Source organism: Coptis chinensis, chromosome 7 (genome assembly GCF_015680905.1).
Source record: "Coptis chinensis isolate HL-2020 chromosome 7, ASM1568090v1, whole genome shotgun sequence".
Classification (NCBI taxonomy): domain Eukaryota; kingdom Viridiplantae; phylum Streptophyta; class Magnoliopsida; order Ranunculales; family Ranunculaceae; genus Coptis; species Coptis chinensis.
In genome coordinates, this window is record NC_141462.1 from 67,093,271 (window position 1) to 67,119,134 (window position 25,864).

At 36.6% G+C, this 25,864-nt stretch overlaps 2 protein-coding genes across 34 annotated transcripts; both read left to right on the plus strand.

The window, feature by feature from the left end:
* Positions 1-3,382: 3,382 nt before the first annotated feature.
* On the plus strand, positions 3,383-16,964 carry LOC147488475 (uncharacterized). 10 transcript variants are annotated; one of them, XM_086572083.1, is made up of 8 exons: positions 3,389-3,877; positions 9,955-10,022; positions 10,116-10,192; positions 14,749-15,163; positions 15,414-15,704; positions 15,787-15,888; positions 15,995-16,306; positions 16,387-16,964. In XM_086572083.1, exons 7-8 carry the CDS (start codon positions 16,022-16,024, stop codon positions 16,765-16,767), a joined length of 666 nt encoding a protein of 221 aa, XP_086428209.1. In that variant the 5' UTR covers positions 3,389-3,877; positions 9,955-10,022; positions 10,116-10,192; positions 14,749-15,163; positions 15,414-15,704; positions 15,787-15,888; positions 15,995-16,021; the 3' UTR covers positions 16,768-16,964. The 10 variants fall into 10 exon arrangements, with proteins under 10 accessions (XP_086428207.1, XP_086428209.1, XP_086428203.1 ...); XM_086572081.1 differs by lacking the exon at positions 15,414-15,704 and having other exon boundaries at positions 3,383-3,877; positions 15,995-16,294; XM_086572077.1 differs by lacking the exon at positions 15,414-15,704.
* Positions 16,965-17,057: 93 nt separating this feature from the next.
* On the plus strand, positions 17,058-24,985 carry LOC147488476 (uncharacterized). Of its 24 annotated transcripts, XM_086572236.1 has the most exons (18): positions 17,058-17,161; positions 17,251-17,675; positions 18,174-18,255; positions 18,359-18,407; positions 18,491-18,766; positions 18,854-18,907; positions 19,005-19,081; positions 19,159-19,212; positions 19,331-19,393; positions 19,486-19,728; positions 20,538-20,606; positions 21,346-21,452; positions 21,583-21,638; positions 22,459-23,206; positions 23,330-23,366; positions 23,539-23,610; positions 24,382-24,484; positions 24,746-24,985. In XM_086572236.1, exons 14-18 carry the CDS (start codon positions 23,202-23,204, stop codon positions 24,838-24,840), a joined length of 312 nt encoding a protein of 103 aa, XP_086428362.1. In that variant the 5' UTR covers positions 17,058-17,161; positions 17,251-17,675; positions 18,174-18,255; positions 18,359-18,407; positions 18,491-18,766; positions 18,854-18,907; positions 19,005-19,081; positions 19,159-19,212; positions 19,331-19,393; positions 19,486-19,728; positions 20,538-20,606; positions 21,346-21,452; positions 21,583-21,638; positions 22,459-23,201; the 3' UTR covers positions 24,841-24,985. The 24 variants fall into 24 exon arrangements, 19 of the variants coding, with proteins under 19 accessions (XP_086428362.1, XP_086428344.1, XP_086428348.1 ...); XR_015201860.1 differs by adding an exon at positions 23,759-23,865 and having other exon boundaries at positions 18,491-19,081; positions 23,330-23,409; XR_015201858.1 differs by adding an exon at positions 23,759-23,865 and having other exon boundaries at positions 18,491-19,081; positions 23,330-23,401.
* Positions 24,986-25,864: the final 879 nt, after the last annotated feature.

Genomic DNA, 25,864 nt, shown 5'->3' on the forward strand with positions numbered 1-25,864 from the left:
ATTTACTCGTATTTTCAATCATCTTAACCATAATGTATCTTATTTTCAACAAAAAGATAATAGTGCGGGTAAGTTTGGGATTAACCCAAAAATCAAAGTAATTGCTGTTATACGAATGCTTGCTTATGGGTCTTTAGCTGATCTAGTAGATGACATGTTACATGTTGCTGAGCCAACTATTCATGAATGCATGCACTATTTCTGTGATGGAATTATTAGAATTTTTGAGGTGAATACTTGCGCAAACCAAATGCTGCATATATTCAGCATTTACTTGAAGAGTCTAAGGAACGCGGATGGCCTGGATTGCTAGGAAGCATTGATTGCATGCATTGGCAATGAAAGAATTGCCCATCCGCATGGCAAGGGTCTTACACTGGTCATGTGCATAAACCAACAGTGATTTTGGAGGCGGTTACTTCTCGTGACACATGGATTTGACATGTTTTTTTTGGAATGGCGGGTTCTCATAATGATCTTAATGTGCTTGACCACTCACCAATATTTGATGATATAGTCAATGATGAAGCTATTCCTTGTAACTACACTGTGAATGGCCATCATTATGAGATGGGCTATTACTTGGCTGACGGTATTTATCATAATTATGCCACATTTATTCAAACGATTGCTAAACCGACTGTTGCACAAGACAAATATTTTGCAAAGAAGCAAGAAGCTGCTAGAAAAGACATAGAGCGGGCGTTTGGTATATTAAAGTCGCGTTGGGCTATTTTAGCCAATCCGTGCAGGTTATGGTATTTGGAGACCATGGCGTGGGCGGCGTGGTCAGACTTGATTTCTATTTCTATTTGCACTTCATTTGCACTTTGTGTTTATTTATCATTTCAATTTCTATATATTTGTGTTCCAAGTTTATTTCTATGTATTTGTGGTTTTATGAAAGGATTTGTGTATATGATAATTTTGAAAATACAAAGTAGACTATCCGATTTTTTGTTTAGAATGATAAAAAGTATCAAATTAAAATAAAATATTCAATTAAAGTACATTCTAATTAAAATCAAAATACAAACTTAAATTAAAGTACGTCATAAATTAAAAGACTCAAATTAAAAGACATACAAACTCAAATTTATATTATGCACTACTTTGACTACTACTAGTGATATTGCCAAGTCGACTCTTCATTTTTTGTAAAATTTCTGCCCTTTTGAGTTGCCAAATTTCGCGCTCATCTTCAGGTAATCCTTCTAATTTCATTCCTAGTATTTTTGCATAATTTTCATCTTTTCGAACTCGGAGCGCATCTTTCTTCAATTGAAGTTTTTCTTTTTGGATTTGGAGCTTCCAATCCAACGTATTTTTCTTCAATTGAAGTTTTTCGAATTCCATCTCATCTTTCTTCAATTGTCTTTTAGCTTCCAATTCATAGCCTTCTTTGGTGGTTTTAGAAAGTTCCACCAGAAAATCATCAAGTTTCTTAGCGGATTCCTCCACTTTAAAATCACCTTCTTCTTTCTCTTTTTGCATTCTTCTCTTTTCTTCTTTCTTTCCAACAGGCCTATCCTCAAACCCATCAATTTGGTATGGATCATAATCCATTGGTTCAGTTGTCGTAGTTGATATTGGAACTGATGAACCTCCTTCCCCACTGTTTGACTTCGACTTTTTGGTGGGTCGCAAATCATTTATCAACTGTAGCCTCTTCTATTTGGGTGAGTCTTTCACCATATTATAGCATTGCATCCACTTCCAAACCCCATTATGCAACCCATATGCATTTATTGCTTCCTCAACCTACCAATTGAGAAAAAACTAAATTAGAATTGGAAAATGTATTTGTGAATCAAAACAACAAATAAAAAGTAAATACTTATAATCATATTGTCATTATAGCCACTTGGAGGAGATGCTTGAATCTTAAAAAGAATAACATGAAACTTGTTGATATTAGCTTGAATGAGAGTCCAACGGTATTTCATGCCCGTCAAGTTGCGTTCGGTCATTCTTCCTAAATTTGCATGAAATACATTTAGAATCCTACTTCAAAAATCGTTTGACTTTTGTTCATTTCCTACTACACCATCTTGACTAACTTGTATCCAACTATTGGTGAGAGCAACATCTTCTTCTTGTATCTATAAATCCTCTCTAGATTTTGCTTTTGGTTCTTCACTAGCCATTGTTGTAGCCATTGTTGTTTTAAGAATAGAGAGTAGAGAGTAGAGAAAAGAAGTGAGTGTAAAACTATTGTGTGAGTGTTTCAATTTATAGTGTTAGAAAGATATAGCCGTTTTTTGCCCGTTTCTTCATTGAAGCGTGGTGTTGTCAAAACCGCCATAGTTCTAATTAGCGTACTTCAGCCCATGCGGTTTTGGAAAACCGCGCTTTTTCTAGGTGGAGAGATTGATACAAAGAAAGTTTGGAACCAAACCCGATTTGGTGTTTGGTTTGGTATTTTCATGAATATGTGACTCTTCTGAAGGATGAAAAAACACCAAATTGTTGGAAATTTGGTGTTTGATGATAGGGAAGTGTCTCTCCTAAAGATGCCCTAATATATACCATAAAGATAAAGCTTTGTTTGTTGATGGTGTGGGCCAACTTCTTGATTCCACCAAAGCATATACTATTTGGGCTATTTGTTTTTCGGGGTTGTTATAAGAGGGTCTTATAAGACCACGTGTTATAAGAGGTCTTATAAGATGGTCTTATAAAGTGGTTTGTTTTTAATTTTAAGTTCCCTTATAAGATTTGTAAAAATAGAAAAACAAATTGACATCTTATAGATGGTTATTTGACAAATATAACCCTATTCTACATCACATTTAACTTGAATATATTAATTTGAAATAAACGCATGGTTTGATTTTTAGGTTTCAAATCAATTTTGATAATTAGAATATCATTTTTGAAAAAATGGCTGCGGTGGTGGTGGTCTTAGTGGAGGTGATGATATTGGTTTTAATAGTATGGTGATGGTGGTGGTAGTTTAGTGGTGGTGGTGGATGTCTTAATAAGACTTGGTGGTGGTGGTAATAGTTTTAATAGACGATTGGTGGTGGTAGTGGAGGTGAAGATATCGGGTCTTAATAGATGCGGTAGTAGTGGTGGTGGTGGTGGTTTTAATGAACGATGGTGGTGGTGATAGTCTTAATAGTTTGATGGTAGTGGTGGTGGAGGTAATGATGGTGGTGGGTGGTGGTGGTGGTGGTGATGCCTGGGTGGTGGTTAGGGTAATGGAGTTATTTGGAAAATAAGATAATGAAAATGGAATAAAGATAAATGAAATTTTTTATTGGATGGTGTTGGGCCAACAAGTTATCTTGATTGAGATCTAATTTTTTGTCTCCACAAAGAATACCTCTTATTAAAAAAAACAAACCAAAAAATGTTTTATAACATTCAAAACAAATCCTAGTGTTTTCACATTCATCCTCTTTTCTTCACCAAATGAAAGGCGAGTAGAAGAAAATAAGTTTTTTTCCCTAAATAAGTTTTTCTTTTCATTATTCTTCATTCTATGTTGACGAGGTTTTCAATTGTTCGCAATAATAACCCAAAATATCCACAAAACCCTTTGTCTCTATTTATTATTAAAAAAAAAAAAAAAAAAAAAAAAAAAAAACTCTACAAAGACCGCTAGCTAGAGAGAAAGAGAGCAAAAATAAACCCCACAAAAACCCAAATCAAATTCTCTTACCCCTTATGTTCTCCACCTCAATTCGATAGATGGAGAGTTTCCGCAATTTCAGCATGGGTTTCCAATTTTTGAAACGGCGCGAACATATTGGGTTACATGATCAATAATATTACATGTGTTTTATTCCAAATGTGGCGAAGAAGTGTAATGTTATGTGGGTTGAAGATCCTTGGCTTTGATCATGCCAGACATTAGTGAATCATTGTCAAGGTAAATCTATATCAGATTACATATTACAGAGATTTTAATTGTGCCATGCCCTACTTTATTTGCCATGTTACAACCCTTACGTTATGTTGAAGTTTGGATAAAAAAAAATTATCCACTTAAATTATTGTCCGAGTTTTTGTGTATATTTTTGGTTTAACTAGGAAAATCAGTCTTGGTTGCTGCTTCGATTTTTGTGATTCCATTTTTAATCATTGTTGTCATTACGTTGCATCCAGTGAGCAAACATTTTGTATATGTTCTCTTATTGATTTGTATTGCCTCATGAGTGACATAACCAACATGGTTCACTAAAATGATCGTAGGTGGTAACTACATGTTTAGTTGTTGTTGTTTTTACATGGGAACTAATATTAGATTTCCTTATTCTTTTTTGTTGTCATTTTATCCTCTTTAAATTTCTGTTTCGATTGGATATTTAATTATACTTCTCCTGGCAAAGTAGAAGGCACGTTAGGAAGTAGTTAAAAAAAAAAGAATGGTGTATGTAATACAAACTACGCATATACATAGATCACTAAACAAAAATATATAGTATGAATTGTAGTGACATTACTGGACTAAGCAAATAAATAGATAGATAGATAGGAAGTTTTCATGTCTATCACGGTAGTTTTTCACAGAGCAATAGAATTAGCCAACACTTAATCAAACTACACATAGTGAGTGATGCATATCATTTAGAAATATATTTTTTATGCTATCATTTTTTTTTTTTTTTTTTTTGAAATAACTAGGGGTTTAGGGGACCCCAACATTTTATTAATGGCAACTTCTCAAGTACATCTTTCTTTCTTTGTCCCCTTTGATCAGTTCACTAATTTTTTGATCCATCCGGGGGATAAAGTACATACATTGGTTGCACCAGACAGTACTATGAGTACTACAAGTACTACTCAATCTAGATAAGTAATCCGCTACTTGATTGCCTTCCCTAAACACATGAAGGAATTTAACTTCTTCAAACTTTCCTTGTTGAACCCCAATCTGAGCCACTAAGTTCCTTTAGTACCACGGTGCTTCTTCCTTTTTGCTCAGAATTTGGACTAGTCTCAGCGAGTTTGACTGCACTTGCACTTTCTCTATTTGCATAGCTGCCACACCTTCTAACCCTTTTAGAACTCCCAGCAACTCTTGCTGCAAAACTGAACTTTTCGTAGAATTTCCACTTAAAAGCCATAAGCACATCGCCATTTCGATCCCTTAGAGCACCCCCATACCTTGCTGACCCATTTTGAACTGATCCATCAGTATTTAGAGTGGGCATGTCGGTTTCAGGTTGCAACCATCTCACCCATTGGTCTGCGCTTTGCTGATAAGTTGTCCCGATACCTAGCTTAGTCAGGATCGTGCGAATGGCTACACCCTCCCTGACAGGTTTCAGCGATTTCCCCAAGTAAACCCGCATCCCATTTAGAGCCTTCATGCTGACCGAATCTGCAGACAAGAATCTCTTCCTCTTTACTCGCCAATTTCTTTCATTCCAGATTGCTTGTACAACAACACAAGTTATTGCCCTTATCACTTCAGACGCCATTGAGTTTGGTCTACAGATGCACATCATGTAATACCACTCCTCATGCGAGTTTCTAACCCGTCTAGGTAACCTCATCGCCTCTTTGAAACTTCGCTACACAAGCTTCGAGTACGAACAATCGAAGAAAAGGTGGGCTGAACTTTCATCATGTGAATCACACAGACAACATCTAGAGTGCCCAATCACTTTCTTCGCCATTAATCGCTTTTGTGTTGGAAGAGATCTTGAGAATAATTGCCAAATAGTAAAGGAGTGTTTAGGCACAGACAGCTTACCCCACACAATCTTGTACCATTTTACCTTGCTTTGCACATTCTTGGGTGGTCGATATGCCGAGGATCTGATAAAAGCTCCCCGAACCGGATGGGGTCCAAATGACTTGGTCTTCAGACATGTAAGAGTTGATCTCTGTATCCATGATCCACTTCTTAACATCACAGTCAGGTAAGTCAAGAATTCTTCTTGCCCAATCCCCATTTTCAATCACTAAACTAACTAATGCATCAACTGGCACTACATCCGCAAGGAGAGCCTTTGCAATCGGATTCAGGAGAGGACCTGAACACCATGGGTCATGCCAAAAGCTAGTTCCATTCCCATTTGCTATACTGTGTCTCACATATTTCCATGCAGTTTCCCTGTGCTTAAAGATCCCTCTCCACACCCATGAGCAGTCTTTCGGAGCTTTCATTGTCTAAAACTGCTTCTTCTTGATATGATGTTCCCATGACCACGTACTTGACCCATAAGCATTCAGCTTTTTGAGCCAATTTCACCACTAATCCACAATAGGCAGCTTGATTCCACACTCTTGGATCAATCAAACCCAGCCCTCCATATTCTTTATCAAGTCGGAGCTTGAAATGATTTGCATGGTGCATTTTCTTCCCCATACTAGGTCCTGCTCAGATGAATCTATTGCATAGCTTCGCCACCTTATCAAGTACTGTCTTTGAGCACAAAGGTTGTTGCCCAATAAGTTTGAAAAGATGACAGCACTGAGTTCACAAGTTGCACTCTTCCTGCTCTGTTCAAATCCTTATTTTTCCAGTTGGAAATCCTTCCTGTGATCTTCTCAATTAGTGGTAGACATTCTCAAATGCCTAATCTAGTTGTAATGAGCGGCAGTCCCAGATAAGTGACTGGTGGAGTAACAAGAGAGATATTCATAGCTCCTGCAAGTTCTAGCCCCTCCTCTTCGGACATACTGCCAGTTATAGGAGTGTTGTCTTGGCATTGTTGAGTTGAAGTCCTGTAGCCTTAGAGAAAGAGTTCAATATGTCCTTGATAGCCACCATGGATTCCATATTACCTTTACAGAACAGTAAAACATCATCGACAAAGCATAGATGTGATATAGCCATCTTTCTACACTTTGAGTGGGCTGAAATCCTTTTTGATTGTAGGCCTTGAAGAAGAAGTGCACTCAGGATTTCCATAACAAGCACAAACAGATACGAGGACACCGGGTCACCCTGTCTCGTCTCGCCCTCGCTTCCCTTGAAAGTAGCCTTCAGGTGATCCATTTACCAGCAGGGAGAAGAACAGAGAAGGATAGCACATCTGGAGCCATTCGATAAACAGAATTGGGAACTTAAACTTATGGAGAATAGCTTCAAGTGCTTCCTAGGAAACATAATCATAGGCTTTCTGGAGGTTAAGCTTAATCGCACACCTTTTCTGCCCATTCTTCCTTGAGTAGCCTCTTAGAAGTTCATGCGCCATCAGCAGATTATCCTGGATAGATCGTCCTGAAACAAAGGCAGATTGGGATCTAGATACCAAGGAGGTCATACAACTCTTCATTCTGTTTGTTAGTACTTTGGAAATACATTTATAAACAATATTACAACATGCAATAGGACGGAAAGAACCCACATGTGAGGCATTATTCATCTTTGGAATTAAACTCAGAAATGTCGCATTAATACCTCCTGTAATCTGCTTGTGGCTAAACATGTACTTGATGGCTTTCATGAAGTCTTCTCCTATAATGTCCCAACTCTGCTTGAAAAAACATGTATTAAAGCCCTCAAGTCCTGGGGCCTTGTTATCCTCTATAGCAAACAAAGCTTCTTTGATTTCCGTGTCACAAACAGGGATTACTAGTTGCTGGCTAATGACCGGATCTACCTCTGTAATATCAATACTACTACGAAATTCAGCATCACAATTCGCATCAGACGACACTCCCAGGAGCTCTTGGTAATATCCCAGGAATGCTTCAGCTACTTGTTCTTTGCCGTCCCTTCTGGCTCCATGCACACCAATTAGGGGTGTGCACGGGTCGGTTCGGGTCGGGTTTAAGGGTTTAAGGTCAAACTGACCACCGAACCGACATCCACGGTTTGAACAAAAGCATAACCGAAACCGAACCAATATTAAGCCTCAACCGATCCGAAACCGAACCGAAATATCGGATCGGTTTTCTTGGTTTTTCGGTTTTTTTATTTCGAACCAAAATATGGAAGAAAAAGAGGAGATCCAGTACCCAAACAAACAAAAAAGAATGAAATATTCATATACAAGATTAAATCTTACAATTTTTACACTAATTTAAAAAACACAAACTTCAAACATTTGAACCAAATGAAAATCGAAATTTTACATCTCAAATATTAAATATAAGAGTAGATCCATCTCATTTATTAACTACTCCCCATCTAGATTCTCCCTTAAATCTTCAAACATTCAAAGACCACACACTCTTTAAGCATAAGCTTCTTTATTTTTTGGATTAGTTATTTTATTAATAAAGAGGAAGGAGTTTGAGTAGAGTGAGGAGATGAGAAGTTTGTGATTTGGACATTTGGTGATGTTTGGAGAAGTGGGGCAGCTTGGTGAGAGAGAGAGAAGGCTGGGTGAGAGAGAGGGCAAAAGAAATTGAACTACATTAGGTTTAGTTTGCTTTTATTCTAGATCCAATGGTTTAAAGATCAAGTTTTGCATCTAACGGTTATAAATAGAAAGCTAATACTAAACCTAATTAAAATTCCGGTTCGGGTCGGTTATCTTGGGTCTCAATTATTTTAAACCGAGGACCGAACTGAGGGAGTCGGTTTTACACTTTTTCAAACCGAACCAAACCGGTTATGTACAAATAACCGACAAAACCGCTCGGGTTGGGTCGGGTTAGTTGGTTTGATCAGTTTTTTGCACACCCCTAACACCAATAATACTCCACACCAGATTTCTAGTCTGTTTTTCATTCAAGGCATTGAAGAAAAACTCACTACACTTATCCCCAAAACATAGCCAATCTATATTTGTTTTATGGTACAATTCTGCTTCCTCCATATTTAGAAACTTACATAGTTTTTCCCTTAGTGTAAATTCTTGTGCACTAAGAGAAACGTCAAGAGGTGTAAGATTGAGCCTTTCTTGAACCTCCCTCAGTTCAATCTTTGTAGCAGCTACAATTCTTTGTGTATCAGAATAGAACTTTCGCGCCCAACCCTTCAACATCCCTTTTAGGCTTTTAAGTTTCCTTGTTAACATAAACGGAGGACTCCCATGACCTGCCATACTCCAACACTCTCTAACAGTTGGCTCAAAATCCGGGATCCAAGTCCACACATTACAAAAACGAAATGGAGGATGTTTTCTACCTGTTGCCATGAAACTAAGAACCAGTGGGCAGTGGTCAGAGAGCCCTTGAGTTAGAACTTCAACCTTTGATGTTATAGGCACTACACCATAACAATTTTTTTTGTGACAGGGGCTTTTCCCAATTTGTGACGTCAAATTGCCGTCAGTATTGTTGTTTGGCGTCACAATAAATCAACAAATTAGTTTTACTTTATTTATGAAATTTGTTCAAAATATAGTGACGGCAAACAAGCATCACTTTAATAAAGATCTAGAGTCACGTGTTTGGCAAGTGTTCGGCAAGTGCGACTGGATGAGGCGTCAACTTCTGATCTTTGCGATTTTTTCTCGACTATTTTTCTTCTAAACACAGAAACCCCTTCCCGCTCAAAACTCTTCTCCACTTTTCTCAATCTATTTGAATTCCACTCTCTTTTTCATTCATTTTCCCCAAATTTCGATGAAAGTGAATTAAATGAGGTAGTTTCTTAAACCAAGTTACCATCTTTCCGATATTTTAAGGTCAGTTTCTATGAAGATTAGTTTTTTTTTTTTTCGTGATTTTGGTTTTTGGGTTTGCAATTCTTGATTTCGTTTTCTAGAGTTTTAATTTTCTTGGTGAATGAGTTTGTTTATAATAGTTGGTTATTACAATGGTAAGAATGGTTTTTCTTCTGAGTTTGTAGTATGTTCTGTTTTTACCTTTTAAACGTGTTATCAATCAATTAGATGGAGGAGTTTAATTACGAGCTTAATAAAAGTACAAGCTTTGTGATACCCATAGTTAAGCATCTAAAAAATCTCCTCAAAGATATTAAGTAAGATACTTTTATATGCTTGTTGGTTTTGACTTTCGACATACATAAAATGGAAAACTCTAATGTGTGTGCTTGTTTATTTTAACTTTTGTTTGTTATTCTATTTTTTTTTCCAGTTTCCCCACACATAAGATGCCGCGTACAGATTTGGTGTTTTTAAAGTGGCGGCTTGAGAGTCAACAAGGTAGATATTGTTCATGCGTTTTATCCCTTTTTTTGCATACTTTTTTCTTTAGTCGGCATTTCTTAGTTAATTGAAGATGAGTTCCAAATGCAGGAAAAATACAAACTTCTTACACTTAGCTTGGAGCTTTAGGTTTCGACATTGATTGTGCCCCCAGTGCTTGACTTCAGGTACATATTTCTTCAATCATAGTGCCTACCATTTATTATTTTTTTTTTATTTATTCATTTATTTTTTCCTATTTCTAATTGTTGTTGGAGCATAACTTAGAGCATTTCCCTTAGGAACATCTTATGTATTGGTTTCCTTTATGGTTCTTGGAGGATATACTATATTGAATGGCCATACTTGATTAAATGTGTGTTTTTTTAGCTTCTTTGCTTGACTGTGAAGTGGAAATATATTAAGGCTAACCTCCTTAATAGGAAATTGAACTGTTTGTAAAACTTTTGGGTGATGATAGATCTCATTTAAAAATAGGCTTGCCAATCAAAAAAATAATAATAATGAACTGTTTGTTTCTTAGTTTCTATTAGTTGGCTAGTTTGTTCAGTTTTTGGTATGGCCTGAACTATTTTGAAGAATTCGCATGTTGATTAATATGCTATTTTTTCGTGTAGTGTCTCTTTAATCCTATTTTATAGTTGGCTATGTTATAGCAAGAAATGGGGATAGGCTTGTTTTTTCCTTTACCTATTCATGGTACTGACAATTAGCTTAAACTTTATGATGGCTTCAAATTAACTAACTCTAGAGTTGTCTTTTTTGTTTCCATTCTTAAATTTTTATCTATATAGGGGTAGAATGTCACGGCCCATTCAAAAGGACTGGATTCATGAACCAAACCGAGTGAGCACCGTGTACAGTCAAGGGGTAGACGATTTTATTGATTTAGCAAAAGAAAAGTATGAAGGGTTTACAACATGTCCTTGCCCATGTATAACATGTCGAATGGGAAAAGATTGGTGTTTGATGAAGTCGAAGGCATATAGTTCAAAATAGTTTTGATCTAACGTATACGGTATGGTCCTTACATGGCGAAAAGTGATTGAAGTATCCTGTGGTAGACATAGTTGGAGATGAAAACATTGAAGATAGAGAGTTTGGGCTAGGGAATCTTGTTGATGCTTCTTATGGCATACATGAAGGTGGAAGGGGTGATGTGCATGGAAGGGATGATGGTCAAACTTCTGATTTTGAACGACCTTTCGTTCCGAACCAGATTTGGGTAAAAAATATGTGGAGTACAAACTAAAAGCCGAAGAAAAATTATACCCTTCATGTGAGGGGCCTGTGACAACTCTATCTGCAGTTGGAGAGCTTCATGACTTAAAGAAACAGTATGGTTGGTCTGGAAATAGTGTGAGTGCACTCTTGTCTATGCTAAGAACTTGGTTACCAAAAGAAAACACTTTGCCTGAAAAGTGGCCAGTAATGAAGAAAATGTTGATCGACCTAGGTATGCAAGCAAAACGCATTGATGCATGCGAGAATAATTGCATCTTGTATTATGGGACAAAAAAAGATTTGACGATATGTCCTCATTGCGACTCGCCCATATATAAAGTGGAGGGTAAAACAAGGAAGGAGTCAAAAGTGCCTAAAAAAGTATTGAGACATTTTCCTTTAGGTCCACGACTCCAACGATTATATACAATACCATCATTAGCATGGGAAATGACATGGCATACTCGAGCAACACTTCATGGGATTATATGCGACATCCTGTTGATTCAATCCAATGGGCAAAATGTAAAGAGAGATGGCCAGAATTCGCTAATGAGGGCTGTAATGTTTGGATCGCAATTGCAACTGATGGCTTCAATCCTCGTGGTATTCAATCAACTGGTTACAGTTGTTGGCCTGTCATATTAGTGCCATACAATCTCCCACTTTCATTATGTATGAAATCCGACTTTCAAATGATGTCTTTGTTGATACCTGAACCAAAGGCGCCGACTACAAACATCAATGTTTTCCTTGAACCACTATTTGATGAGTTGAAACAACTCTGGATGGAAGGAATCCCGCTGCATTATGACATGCACAAGAGGGAACACTTTACTCGGAGAGCTATGTTGATGTGGGGGATACACGATTTTCCCGCTTTTGGATACTTATCCGGTCAGGTGACACATGGTTATAAAGCATGTCCCTTTGTGGACAACAACACCCCCTCAGAGCGTCTACCTTGTAATAAGAAGATTGTGTACACAAACTACCGCTTGTTTCTTGATCCGGATCACCCGTTTAGGTATAATAAGCACTTTAAATATTGGCTAACTTTTTGAATTCAAGTTATGTATAGTAAGCAATTCTAACACTCTCTATCTCCAGGTATAGTAAGCACTTCAATGGGGAGCAAGAGCATAACCTTCCTCCAACACGTCTTAAAGGAACTGATATTGACAAAATGCTAACCTGCGTTAAATATGTACCTGGTAAGATCCAAAAAGGTTCCAAATGGTCAAGAGCTGATGGGAGTGTAAATGTTGCTAATGATGATGATGACGACGACAACAACAACGCTGGTATTGAAGTTACAGGGGCTTTTTATAAGAGGTCCATTTTCTTTGAACTGGGATATTGGCCAAGTCATGAAGTTCGACATTGTGTTGATGTGATGCATGATGAGAAAAAATTTACGAACATATATTGAACTTGATCCTAGATGTGAAAAAAATCAAAGGATACAGTCGTTGTTATAGAGGATTTGAAGATGAAAGGCATTCGTAGTAGTTTGTGGATGCAAGAGGACTTAAATACCGGTAGACAGAAAAAACCAAAAGCCTCCTATATCTTAGAAGCTGATGAGAAAAAACATTTCTTCCAAATTTTGAAAGATTTGAAGCTTCCTTCGGGTTTTTCGTCTAACCTGAGCAACATTGTCGGTTCCAACCCAATTTCTTTGCTCACGATGAAGTCTCACGACCATCATGTTATAATGCAATATGTGCTGCCTATGTTGCTTTAACATGCTTTTCCGAAAAACCGCGACTTGCGAAGAGCCTTACACCAGATAAGCTTATTCTTCAGATTCTTGTGCTCAAAGGTTTTAAGTCGTAAGGATATGGAAGGTGCCAAATTCATGATTGTAGAAGTGTTGTGTCTTGGAGAAGCATCTTCCACCATCTTTTTTCGATATTAGTATCCATTTGATGGTTCATCTAGCCGATGAAGCGTTGGTTTGTGGAGTTGTGTGGCCTAGGTGGATGTATCCTTTTTCGAGCAAAGAATCAACTATGTGTCTTATATATTAGTTCAATTTCTTCTATAAAGATAAGCTTTAACAGCACTATCACGTATACTTTATGAATTTCTTAATATCAATAGAGCGATGAAAGAGTGTAAAAACATACCTAACAATAAACGATATGTTAAAGGGTCAATTGTGGAGTCCTATATAGTTTCTGAATCTGTCCGATATACCATGGAGTACATACCGCGTGGAGGAAATAAAAAATTGACTCGTAAACGCTACCTTGATGAAAATGGCGATTTCATTGATGAAGGATCTTTGCTTGACTTCAAAGTTGTGATGCTAGAAACGGCACAGTGGATACAAATACGAAGATGGCTTATTTTTCGATTACAAGTTGAAAGACTCGATGAATTTTACAGGTGGATTGTTCATTATGGCTTTGGAATTTAATAGTTTTGGTAATTTATGAACAATCACGTATGGACTTCCATGAATGAATTGCAGTGAGTGTCGGAACTTGCAACCCACTACTCGTGGTAGAGGAAAAGGAATAGCAAAGTCAGAAGTGGAGATTCAGACATAATTCATTGTCTGGTTATACGATAAGGTATTCTCTTACTTTGCATTTATAGTAGCTAAGTTAGGGTGAGTCTTTTAGTTTTGTTGATTTTTTGTTAATTATCTTTTTCTTTGTTGTATAGTTGTTGAAGGCTAAAGGCACGCAAGGCGACTTGTGGCAGTTAGTTAAAGGGCCAATGCACATGCACAAGGCTAAATCATATAAGAAATATCGCATTAATGGATTTGTCTTTGCTACTAAGTCTCATGATGATATTGTTGTCACTCAAGATAGTGGTGTTTGCATGAAGGCTATTACCTCATTTACGGCAAGTAGGAAAGATAAAAATCCGGTTGACTCAGAAACCATGTGGTATGGGGTTATCAAACAAATTTTGGAGTTGGACTACACAACATTCCATGAAGTGGTCTTTTATTGTGATTGGGTGAGGGTTGAGGACAAAACTAATGGTTGTAAACTCTGTCCCGATTCTAATTTGGTAATGGTCAACTTTAATAGGCTCAAGAGTGTCCATCATCAACTCGACGAGCCAGCCATTCTTGCCTCTGAGGCTAGTTAAGTGTTCTATTCGAAAGATTTGAAAAATCCTAATTGGTGGGTGGTCATACATCCTCCTCCTCGATTGAGTAGTAACGTAGATGAACTAGAAGCGCCAACGGAAGTCCAGTCTATTTTTGAAGACCAACCTAACTTGATACCCCTGATGCAGAAAGTTCGCAAATGATAATAGTTGTAATATGCACTTTTTTTTTTTTTTTTTGGGTAATGCATACTTCATGACTTTTCTTTTTCTTTTTTTTTTGGTTGAGTATATATGTGTTGTGCCAATATATCTTATCAAGTCTATTAATTAGGTATTTCATTTATGATTTTTCTTAATTATATGTGCCAAGTTTGTGCTATATTTGTTTTGATGAACTGACTTCACTTTCTTCAATTATTAGGTTATTTGTCAAATAATGGCTTCAAGTTCACAACACCGTGGTGTGTCCTAGTCCTCTCTTTCAAGTTCACAACATCGTACTTTGTCCCAATCTTCTCCTTCCGGTTCACAACACCGCACTTTGTCCCAATCTTCTCCTTCCGGTTCTCAGCACTGCACTATGTCCCAATCGTCTCCTTCCGGTTCTCAGCAACTTAGTGTGTCCCAACCATCTCCTTCAACCAGAGACAATACTTCCCAATCTAAGAAAACTAAGTTGCCAGTCTTAGTGCAAGCCGATGGTAGGGTAACAGGAGTTTATGGTGGCAAATGGAGCAGTAGAGTCGGGCATTGGATACGAGCTATTGTTCCAATTTCTTATGCAAGTTGGGATGTAGTAGATGATACCTTCAAAGATTTTTTGGGGAAAGTTAATGGTAACTATTTATCTGCCCTTTTTTCATTTATAACCATATTTTAACCCAATGGAGCAGGCCATGGACCATCTGTAGTTAGTTATTCCTCTTAATTAAGGCTTCCCCACCTATTGATAGTCAAGACCATATACCATGCAGCAGCGTTTTAGCTCATTGTATGTAGTTTCTTTTCAATATATATATATATATATATATATATATATATATATATATATATATATATATATATATATATATATGTGATTTGTAGGAGGAGTTCCAACTCAATGTAAACCCAACAATGGCGCTCCAAAATATACAGAAATGGTTTTCTCCTAAGTTGCGATCTTGGAAATATGGTTTGCGATGTAAAATTTTGAAGAATTGTGAATCTGAACAAGATGCTAATTTATCATGTCCAACGGGGTTTGATACAAGTTATTGAGAGCACACATGAAGTCAAGGATCTTTGCGCTAAGAATGCTCAAAATAGAAGTATGAATTTCGTTGACCATACTTGTGGGAGGAAACCTTATAGCAGAATATTGGAGGAACTTCTAATGTATTATTATAACTAATTCATATTTTCCTTTCATTTGCTATGTTACTACTTACTAACTCTCGTTGTATACTTGTTTGTGTAGGACGAAGCGAATCCAGGGAAGAAACATAGACGTACGGATGGTTGGAAATATGGTCATGAACATCGAGATGGGACTGTTTTGAATATTGCCCGAGAGTTATATGTGAGTTTGTAAAAAACTTTGAATAAAGTCTTGCCGTCCATATTCACGTATAGGCCCAAAACAATTTGTAGATCTTATTTTGTCATATCACTTACAAAAATTTTAGGAACAAGTTACAAGTGTTGAAGAAGAGATGGCAGAAGAGTCAAGTGAACGTGGGGGTGATGCTGATTACAACATCACACGTGATCCACTGGCTCGAGTTTTTGGGAAGGATAAAGGGAGACATACTCGTGGATATAGCTCTTGCATGTCTAACAAACAAGTGCAAAAGTTTGCTATAGCAGAGGCGCTACTTGAACAGGAGAGCTCAAGTAACTGGAAGCTCGAGAATGAATCATCTGAGGTGAAGTCTATAGTGGGGAATCTCTTGGCTGGCCAAGCAAGAATGGAAACTCTGATGGCAGTGAGTTATGAGGTGCCCTGTGCTATTTCTTGTTTTTCCATAGTTGTAACTTTTTTTTATTGTAGCTAATTGTTGTTGTTCAATGTGTATAGGGTATTCTTGAAAATATGAGACATAATGGATTGACAAATGGCCAACCATGTATGCATACAACTGAAGTTGATTCTACTTCTGTCCGTCGTACTCAGCAAGTCCCAAATTTGAACCCTCCTTCTAGATTGTCTTCTAACCCTAATGTGAAGATATTGGGGAGGAAAGGTGAACACGTGACTAATGGCTATGTTAAGACTGACAGCAAAAAATGTCATTTTAGAGATATTGTAGGAGATGAAAAGGTTGTGTATGTTACCAATGTCTTGGTTGGCGATGCTCCTGTGTATGATGGTCCCCAAGATGATATCGCGTATCTACGAGATATAGCTACTGAAGGTTTCTTGATTTGGGCTGGAGGCAGGTTGCAATATGAAGATTAAATTGCATGCCTGCTATTATGAACTCTTTATCTTCCTTTTTGTTTTGTTCTGTTTTAGTTTGGAACTCAAGTGGTATGAAACCTCATGTTAAGTGTATGGAAACTTAGACAGTTTGTCTGTGGTCATTTTGTGGCTTGTATATATGGACCTTTTGTTCATGGATATTTTAAGTAATGAATGAACACTTTTTGTTTATATATATGTGTGTACGCTCCTTACCATTGATCGTTCATATGTATTGCATGTGGTTGCTTTTGCAGGTTTAGAGTTGAGTATACTAACCCTTTTTTAACTCCGCCAATGCAACTAATCAAGAATTTGCATTGCCGGTCTCAAGCCCGGATAAAGGAGGAGAGAGAAAGGTGACTACTTCATAAAGACTTGTATATCAAAGGTATGGCACCTTATAGTGAATTAAACTAATTTATATGCTTGCAGTACATGTAACATTTATAAAACTCATTGTCTGTTTTCACTTTTCAGGTTGTTTCAACAGATCCTACTCCAGAGTGGGATGAGGGCATTGCATGGGCACTAGATAGTCCTCCAAAAGGTAAATAGATTCTGATAGCTTTATACATGCCGCAGCCTTGTATATCAAAGCTCATTCGGGAAAGTAACAATCTAGATGATACAGACTATTTTGTATATAGTCTGCGGTAGTAGAGCGTTGTCTGAAAACATACAAATTATTTTGTATATAGTGCGTTATGTCACCTGAATGTTTTGAATGGCAAGTAGCTAGGAATGGCAGGTCTGCTATTGTTTTCTTGTTGGCAGTCTGGAGTGGAGGTTGCAAATTGGTTGACTTACTTATGAGAGTCCTCTTGTAATGTGGGGGTGGGTTAAAGCGACATGGCATTTCATCTAGTAGATGACCTGCTGATCTTAGCTAAAGTTGTTGCAAGGTTGGTTCTATGCTTGCTTCCTTTTGCATTAGACATTAAGATTTCAGTTTGTCTCAAGTAGTGAACCAATGTTGAAAGAACTGATTTAGATTTTGAATCTTGCAGTGCTTCTTTGATACTGCGACTCATCTTTCTTCTGGTTTGTTGCAACTGTGTGGAGGGTGTGTACGCACCTTGATATGTCATGGGCCATGACCAACTAGATGCTAGGCCTGGTGAATATAGCAGCTTAAGTCTTTAGAAACAAATAATGATAAGTTGAGGAGTTATCATATTATCAAGCAAAAAAAAAAAAGAATATTTGTTTTGGAAAATAAAGTTAGAACTAGAACTGAAGGACAAAATAAGAGAATTTCTCTTATAGCTTACGCCTCAATCAGATAATCTTTTCTCTCTTATTAAATTGCATATTGACAAACTCCTATCTCTTAGTTTATAGCAATTGAAAGATTGAATACATGGAATTTTAATATGATGGTGATGAATTTTAATATGAAGGTGATGATTCATGTAGCAAGTGTTGATTGGGTAGAAATTTCCAGCACACAATTGGAGGATCTGCCACTAGATTAATTACTTGGTAAGAGTTGTCTTCACCTAGTTTTTCTTTATTCATATAGAGAAGCACCCAAAATACACTTGATTAGATATATTAATTGTTTTCACCCAATTTTGATTATCAGTTGAACATTTGAAGTTTCTTTTGAAAATTTTCTGACGTATTGGATTGGGGTAAGGAATTAAACCCAATATCTCAACTGATTTTCTGCTTAAGTTATTAAGGGTACATTTTACCTCTTGTATTTTCTCAACAGGTATTACAGGGATCCAAGGGCACACATGAGTATCATTGGCTTAACGCCCAAGTGCTTCTCTTTCAGACTCCAGCTTCAGGGAGGTATCTCTGCACCAATAAATATTACATCCACTCCACTCACTCATGTCCCCAAAATGTCTCAATCTTTCGAATCCCAATTGGAAGTCAAAGTGATCAAGGTAACTCTCTTTTATCAATTGAAGATTTGAGATCTGATCTCATTTTCACTGAATTTGGAGCTCTACGTTTTTAGTTGGATCAGATTGAGTTAAAGGTTAGTTTGATATAAGCGAAGTAATTCATTGAATATTTTTTTGAGCATGTTCTCATTCAATATTTTCTATTACAATCCACATTAAAGAGTGCACGCCTGAGGGGGAAGAGCTCATCAAGTGTGGAAAGCTTAATCTGGCTGGTTCTGAAAATATTTCACGTTCCAGTGTTCTGAAAAATCAAGTTTCTGTGAATTTAGGCTCTGAAGCATACAATTGTGCATTATGTTTTGTTATCAGAGGTATATGCTGCTCGAGAGAAAAATGGCATTTATATACCAAGGGATCGTTACCTGCAGGAAGAAGCTGAAAAGAAGGTTTGACTTTTTCCTTGTTGTAATTAGTCTCTCATGTTATATCTGCACAGCCATAGTGATTTTAACTTGTTATCCAGGCTATGACTGAGAAAATAGAACGTATGGAAATGGATTCAGAGTTCAAGGACAAGGTACAATTTGGAGTTTCTGAATTCAACTATATTCATGTCATTTCTTTCTTGGGAGTCATGCTTGTGGAGATTTAACCCCTTTTTTTCTTTTTTTTGACAACAACTAACGGGGATTCAGGAGCTTCACAATGCTCAGCAAGTGTTGACTGCTGAGTTAAGTGAAAAATTCGAAAAAACTCAGGTGACGGTTGTATGGTTATGCACGATTGCCTTCTTTATCTCATATTTCATTCATGCAAGAAATTGAAATTTTATCTCTGTATGTTTTTGCAGAAAAAACTTGAAAACACTGAACATTCACTGTTTGATTTAGAAGAGAGATATCAACAGGCGAACTCAACAATTAAAGAAAAATTGGAAGATGGAAACAGGACTCTAGTCCGTAGTTTCCAGTCCAGATTGATTCAGGAACTCGAGGTTTTGCATAAGACTGTTGTAGCATCTTTCACGTAGCAAGAACAAAAACTCAGAGAAATGGAAGAAGATATGCAATCATTTGTCTCCACAAAGGCAGAGGTAAGAGACAACATTTGAGAATTAGATTGCCTCTTGCTGGATATGGTTGGTGTAATGATGCAAGGTTTAGGAGTGAATTAATCTTAATTACTATTGATATTAGTTGTTAATATAATGATGCAAGGCTTATTTGCTTAAGTAAAACAAAGGGAGGGCTTTATAATAAATATGTTATTTGTTTAATAGTTTTAGTAGATAAACATAAAACCTTTTACAGAAACAGAGTTTTTAGTTTTAAAAGAAAGCAAATTCGAAATTCAAAGAAAACTTGCGATTTCAAACAAAATTTAGAGGGTTTTGTTTAGAAATGATTGAATTGAGTTCTCTAAGTGATTAGGGTGGTTTTGGTATTGATTTGGGTGACGAAATTTAAAGCTTTTAAGTGGTAAGTTGGCTGATTTTTCGTCCTCTTTGTTTTTTGTTTTTTTTTTTTTTTATCATCTTGAATCGAATTTTGAGTAGAAATTTATGATTTAAACACTACCCTATCATTATGCTATGAGAACCATACAAAATTCTTTAGTTTTTAAGTGTTTAGACATGATTTTTCATGGGTTTTTGTTAGGTATTTGTAGAAACACGAATTTGAAGCTAATTAGTTGTAATTTTTATTGTGTTAGTTGCTGTTAGATGATTATATCGAATTGAGGATATGAACAATAACAATGGAGTTGATTTTGATTGTCGTCGATGAATTTTAAATCATGTAGAGTGTAGTAGTGTTTGGTATTACGGTTAGAAACTAGAGTATTCTTTTTAGTTTAGAGTATGACTAAATGATTAATATAAGTTACCAATATTTATTTTAGTGGTTTGGAATGGAAGAGAACTAGTGATTGCGAGTTAACTGAGGCTTGGATTTCGGTTGCGAGTAGAAGGTAGGTTGACTTATTACTTCCAACATTTTCGGGTAATTTAATCACAAGTTCTATTGAAACTTACTTCAATTTAAGATGTTATTCCTACTATGCTTTATGCATGCTTTGTGCAATAGTTATTAACATCTCTTGTACGTGTTTTAGTGTTTTATTTCCAGGGAAAGAATATACTAGGTATTGCGTTTGGTACGGGATTTGTGCAAAACTTGTGAAGGCGTTTGCCGATTTTTTAACCAAGCAATAGTTTTTGTTCTGCCATCTTAATATCTAGGTTGTGCCCATGATATATACCAACAATGTAGGGAATAAATTAAGCTACTAAGTGGTTGCTTACCCATCTTATAGGCCATTAACTGGCTGCATACTTGTAGTATAAAATATACATAGTTTTTTTAAACAAATTATTGGGTTAAGGAGAAAAATATACATTGTTAATACCTAGGTTGATCTCCTCTTTCAAATATATGAGCAATGTATGAAATATGGTACTAGTTGGATGTATGGTTATGTTGGTTGATTCTTCTTTTCTCTTTAGCATTTAGAACTAATAAGAACATGGACTTTCCAAGAACCAGATTGTATTTAATTTACAATTTACTTGACTGTGAGGTAGTTGTTATTGGTACAATTTGATATAACTTACTGTTGAAGTAGTACACCTATTCTTGGTTGTTATGTATTTGTTGATGTGAGGTAGTCCTTTGAAATATATTGATGAACAAGCATTTGTTTCCTTTAGAGAATCACAATAGCATATCTGTTGGCTGCATTATGTGAGATTTGGCTCAAGCGTGGTGATGACGTTAAATCAGAAATGTCATTGCTGAAAAATTACCAATTTCAGTGGTAAGTTTCACATGTATTGCTTTAACAGTATTGTTCTCTTCGGTTATGATTTTGCTTTTTATCGCGAGAAGACTCTCTGCTTATTTCACTGTTGTGGAAATGGCTCTATTGTATGGTTTGTTTGTCCCAGATTGGGAATTCCAACCTCCAAGTGAAGGCACTTCTGTTGCAACAAGGACCTTCACTGTAGGTTCAACACTCTTTGTATAAATATTAAACTTGATTTTCAGAACTTCAGGTCCGGCCTTCTGTCTGAAATCTGTAGCTAATGTATATATTCTTATTTGAAATCTGTAGCTAATGTATATATAGCTAACCTGAAATCTGTATATATTCTTATTTCCATCTGAAGGTGAAATGTGGAGTAAGGGGAGACACTGGACAATTACTTTTAACATCAAGGACTAGAATGATAAAAGTAGAAAGTAGAAACTGAGTTGTCAACTGGTGTTAGTTTCATTACCTCTTGGACTCCCTAAACACTAAACGTCGATCCTTCTTCCACCAAATGACATGTTCAAAAAATAAATGCATTCGTTGTATAATTGCACTTGAATTATCATTTCTTACTTAGGCTATGTTTTTAGTCACCGGAGTTGTGTTGTAGAACAGGGTGGTCTTCTACTATATGATAGCTGCTCTTTCGTTCTATTTGAAGGTGCTGGTGCTAAAGTTACTTATGTTCTAACTTTCATTCTCAATAGGAATGGGAGCAGTTCATTGGGTTGTAATGTCTAAGGGAGCTCTACTGATGATCGTTCCTCACTTTCAACTATCTCACACCTCCACTCCTTAGTTTAGTCTTCTAAGTCCTCTGTTTTTGTAATTTGGATAATTCGTCTTTTTTAGGTCCAAGGTGATAGATTATTATGTGCTAAGATTATGTGATGAATCTTATTTTTCGTCAGGATTTTATAGAGTTCCAAATGAATTTCTTTAAGAGTACTACTAAGCTCAATCTCAAGCATCAAAACATGGCTCAGTCAAATTTCTCTGCTTCATACAGGGTAACAACACTCTATTGGTCCAGCACCAATTAGATTCCGAAAGCTCAACAACAAACGCAGAACCTATTGAAGTCCATTGTAAGGATAGTGCACACAGTATCCTACAACCATCTGTATGCACAAGTGACAGCCCAACACTGCTTGCTTTTGGTCGCTTACAGACCACTGACCTGGAAACTTGTGGTATTCAAAAACGAAGATTTGGTCGATTTGTTGCTCGTGGAGCTGTTTTGGACGAGGAGTACTGGATGAGTATGCCTTTTCTTTCTATGTGACTGGTATTTACATGCAATGCTATGACTGGTATTTAGATTGCATTCCTCTGGTGTGCTCCTCCATTTGTGACATATCTCTAAAGGTGTAGGTTCAGTAGGTCACATTCTTCAGTGGAATGGCACCATGAAGTGCAAGGATGATTTTCTAGAGGATTATACACAATGTAGATATTTATTTATTCAGGTTATCCTGTTTTGCCTCCAACTTAAATTCTTTAATTACGGAACTTATTGCCACAAAGATGGAGCTTGAGGGCTTGTGCTCCATCCTTTTGGGTTATGCCCCATACTCCCATCTGTGTCGAGGTGGCTGCCTCTTCATGTGCATCTTCGTTTTGAAGCCTCATCATTGAGTTGTTTTCGCTTTGGTGTCTAGATCCCTACTTTGAGCTGTTATTTTATCTCGTTTTGCTTTGCAGACAGCATCATGGCTGAGGGCAGAAGCACATTGGGAGACTGTATCTTACATGAGGTTCGTTTTCCATTATAAACTTGACCTTCCTTACAATATTTTTGGCACCCAGTAACATCATTATTTTACAGCTTCAAATGATTTTAATATGAATTCTAAATTAGAAACTTATATGTTACCCAGGCATGTCGATAGTTACAAAAGGAAGTGTGCTGAACAGGTCAACCCTCTCCATTTAGGAGGTCATTCAAAAAAGTGTGGCGGTCTCGCCTCAGCCTTTTCATTTGAGATTTGACTCAATTTCTACCTCAACACATTCTTTTCCCAAGAGATTTTTTCTGTTTTTACCTGGTTCGTATGGGAAATTACCTTTTTGTTTGTTGTGGTTGCAGGAGTTCTATGCCTTGAAACGCCGGTGTGGTGGGAGGGATGGAAATTCGTTGAGCTGTTTTTGCATGGTTACAGTATGTTTCATCTGACGACTACACTTATTTATGCATTTGATTTCTTGGTTGTAGTTTTTGTATGAATAGTAATGTGAAAATATATATCGTTTATAAGAAGAATGGTGCCGTCGGTTGAAATTGTTTGGGGTGAAATTATAACATGCAGTTAAAGCCTATCTTTGCAACTGACAACTAATTACTTTCTAAATGGGGAAGCTATCCTCGTCCCCAGCTTCCAGAGATCTAGCTTAGCTCATCACTACTAAAAAGAAGGTATTTTATATCGGTTACGAAATTGCCGCTCTATCGGTTTTGTGCAAATCTCTTTTTTTGTTGATTTGATAGACTGATTTCTAATGATGCGTTGAATTTGGTTAGGGGTTTATGCTAAGATGCAGTACCGTGTTTCGTGTGAGGTTCGCTCACATGTTGTGAGAGTTCGTTCTAGGACTACTTATGTGTCTTTGCCATTTACACAAGATATAAGATTAGATGAACTCTTACTTCACTAAAACGCAGTCAAGCGTGTGTTACTTTACTAAAAACACAGTTGCTCGTGTGTTATTATGATTAAACCTGAAAACTGATGCCTCATACCCATATTAAAATCAAAGTATCTTGGCTGATTATACACAACATCTATGTTAATGTCTAGATGGTGCGCATGTGTACAAATTCTCATAATATGGGTTAATTTCTTAAATTCGATAAGTTTTTGTCCTACTAATGTTATATATATCCCAGTTCATTATCACTTATCGGCACCTTAAATGTATGTTTACTTCATAGGTGATAACTGAGACTCTAAGGATGGGGAATTACAGGGTTAATGTGCAAGACCATGAAGATGTGGAGATAAGGGGTGGACTGTTTTCATATATTTTAAGTTCAGGTTTGAGAAATCTTTGTTTCTTTTTCTGTGTAACTTGTGGTTCCTTGTTCTTACCAATACTTCCATGCATTCACCAGTGTAAATAAATTGTGAAAACGTTATGACATTGCCTTTGACACTGGTTTTTGTTGCATCTTCAAACCTAGAAGTTCTATGTTTAGTATGTTTTGACTATCTTTAGTGTAAAATATGTCGGAACTAAACTATCTCTCGTTATAATTTAAGTAGATCAGTCTATCTAAACTCTATTAAATGAAATAGGCAAAACATGTGGCATTGGTTTGTTTTGCCTTGAAGAATGGAGGTGGTCCTTATTGCAACAACTTGGGCACTTTCTAACAAGATTTTTTTTCTAGGTAGCTAGTTGTAAACACAATGTAATAATATAGTATTTTTGCTTGGGAAATGTAAGTACTTAGTCTTGCAAGTGACTTTATAATTTTGAAAGGGATGGAATAAATATTATATCTTCTTGAATGGGATTGATGGTGTACTTTTGTATTCTCTAGAGTGGATTGTGTTTTGAATGAGTTCTTTTATAGGGTGCAAAAACTGTAAGGTGTGTATATGCAAACAATTATTATTATTATTTTTATTTCTAAAATATATTTAGTGACGCCAAAACGATATTTTGTGATGCCAAACATTTTCCGACACTATTTTGATGTCACTATAATTTGTAACGCCAAAATGGCGTCACCAATATGCAATGCCAAAATGACGTCACAAATAATATTGACGTCAAAATGCCGTCACAAATATTTGTCACGCCAAAATGCCATCACTAATTTGTGACGTTAAAATGCCGTCACAAATAATAGTGACACCAAAATGTCGTCACAAATATTTGTCATGCCTAAATGCCGTCACAAATAATAGTGATGCCAAAATGCCGTCACAAAATAAAATGATGCCAAACTGTGACACCATATTTGTGACGCCAAAATGGTGTCACTAAAATTATTTGTGATGCCAAGACTGTTTTGGTGTAGTGAGAGTTCGAGGACCAAGATACATTTATAAGACATCTGTCAAGCTTAGACCACCTTCTTATATTATCTCCACCACTGGTCTGTGTAAAAACAGCCAGTAGTATGATCAAACAAACTTGCACTACACCATAACACTGATTTTGCAACATCTATGCAAATGGATTCCTAACACTTATTCAGCCGTTACAAAGTGTGTGACGCATAACTTTCGTTGGAAATGTTACTAGCCGTTACACATTATGTGTGCACATACATGATTTATTTGGTAACATTTACGCAGATATTATGTAACGCATACTGAAGTGTTACCTAATATAAAATTAAGGACGTCTAGGGTGCGTCGGGTGCACCCAAATTTCGCATGCGCAGGATTTTCAGCCACATATTT

Excerpts from the sequence above, each read along its gene's own strand:
- LOC147488476 (XM_086572218.1), top strand. Across the intron at positions 23,611-24,381 it reads GCTGTTTTTGCATGGTTACA|GTGATAACTGAGACTCTAAG; the intron begins GTATGTTTCATC and ends TTTACTTCATAG. Across the intron at positions 24,485-24,745 it reads TTCATATATTTTAAGTTCAG|GCAAAACATGTGGCATTGGT; the intron begins GTTTGAGAAATC and ends TAAATGAAATAG.
- LOC147488475 (XM_086572077.1), top strand. The coding sequence starts at position 15,128 with ATGATACCTTCAAAGATTTTTTGGGGAAAGTTAATG. Across the intron at positions 15,164-15,786 it reads TTTTTTGGGGAAAGTTAATG|GACGAAGCGAATCCAGGGAA; the intron begins GTAACTATTTAT and ends TTGTTTGTGTAG. Across the intron at positions 16,307-16,386 it reads TGATGGCAGTGAGTTATGAG|GGTATTCTTGAAAATATGAG; the intron begins GTGCCCTGTGCT and ends CAATGTGTATAG.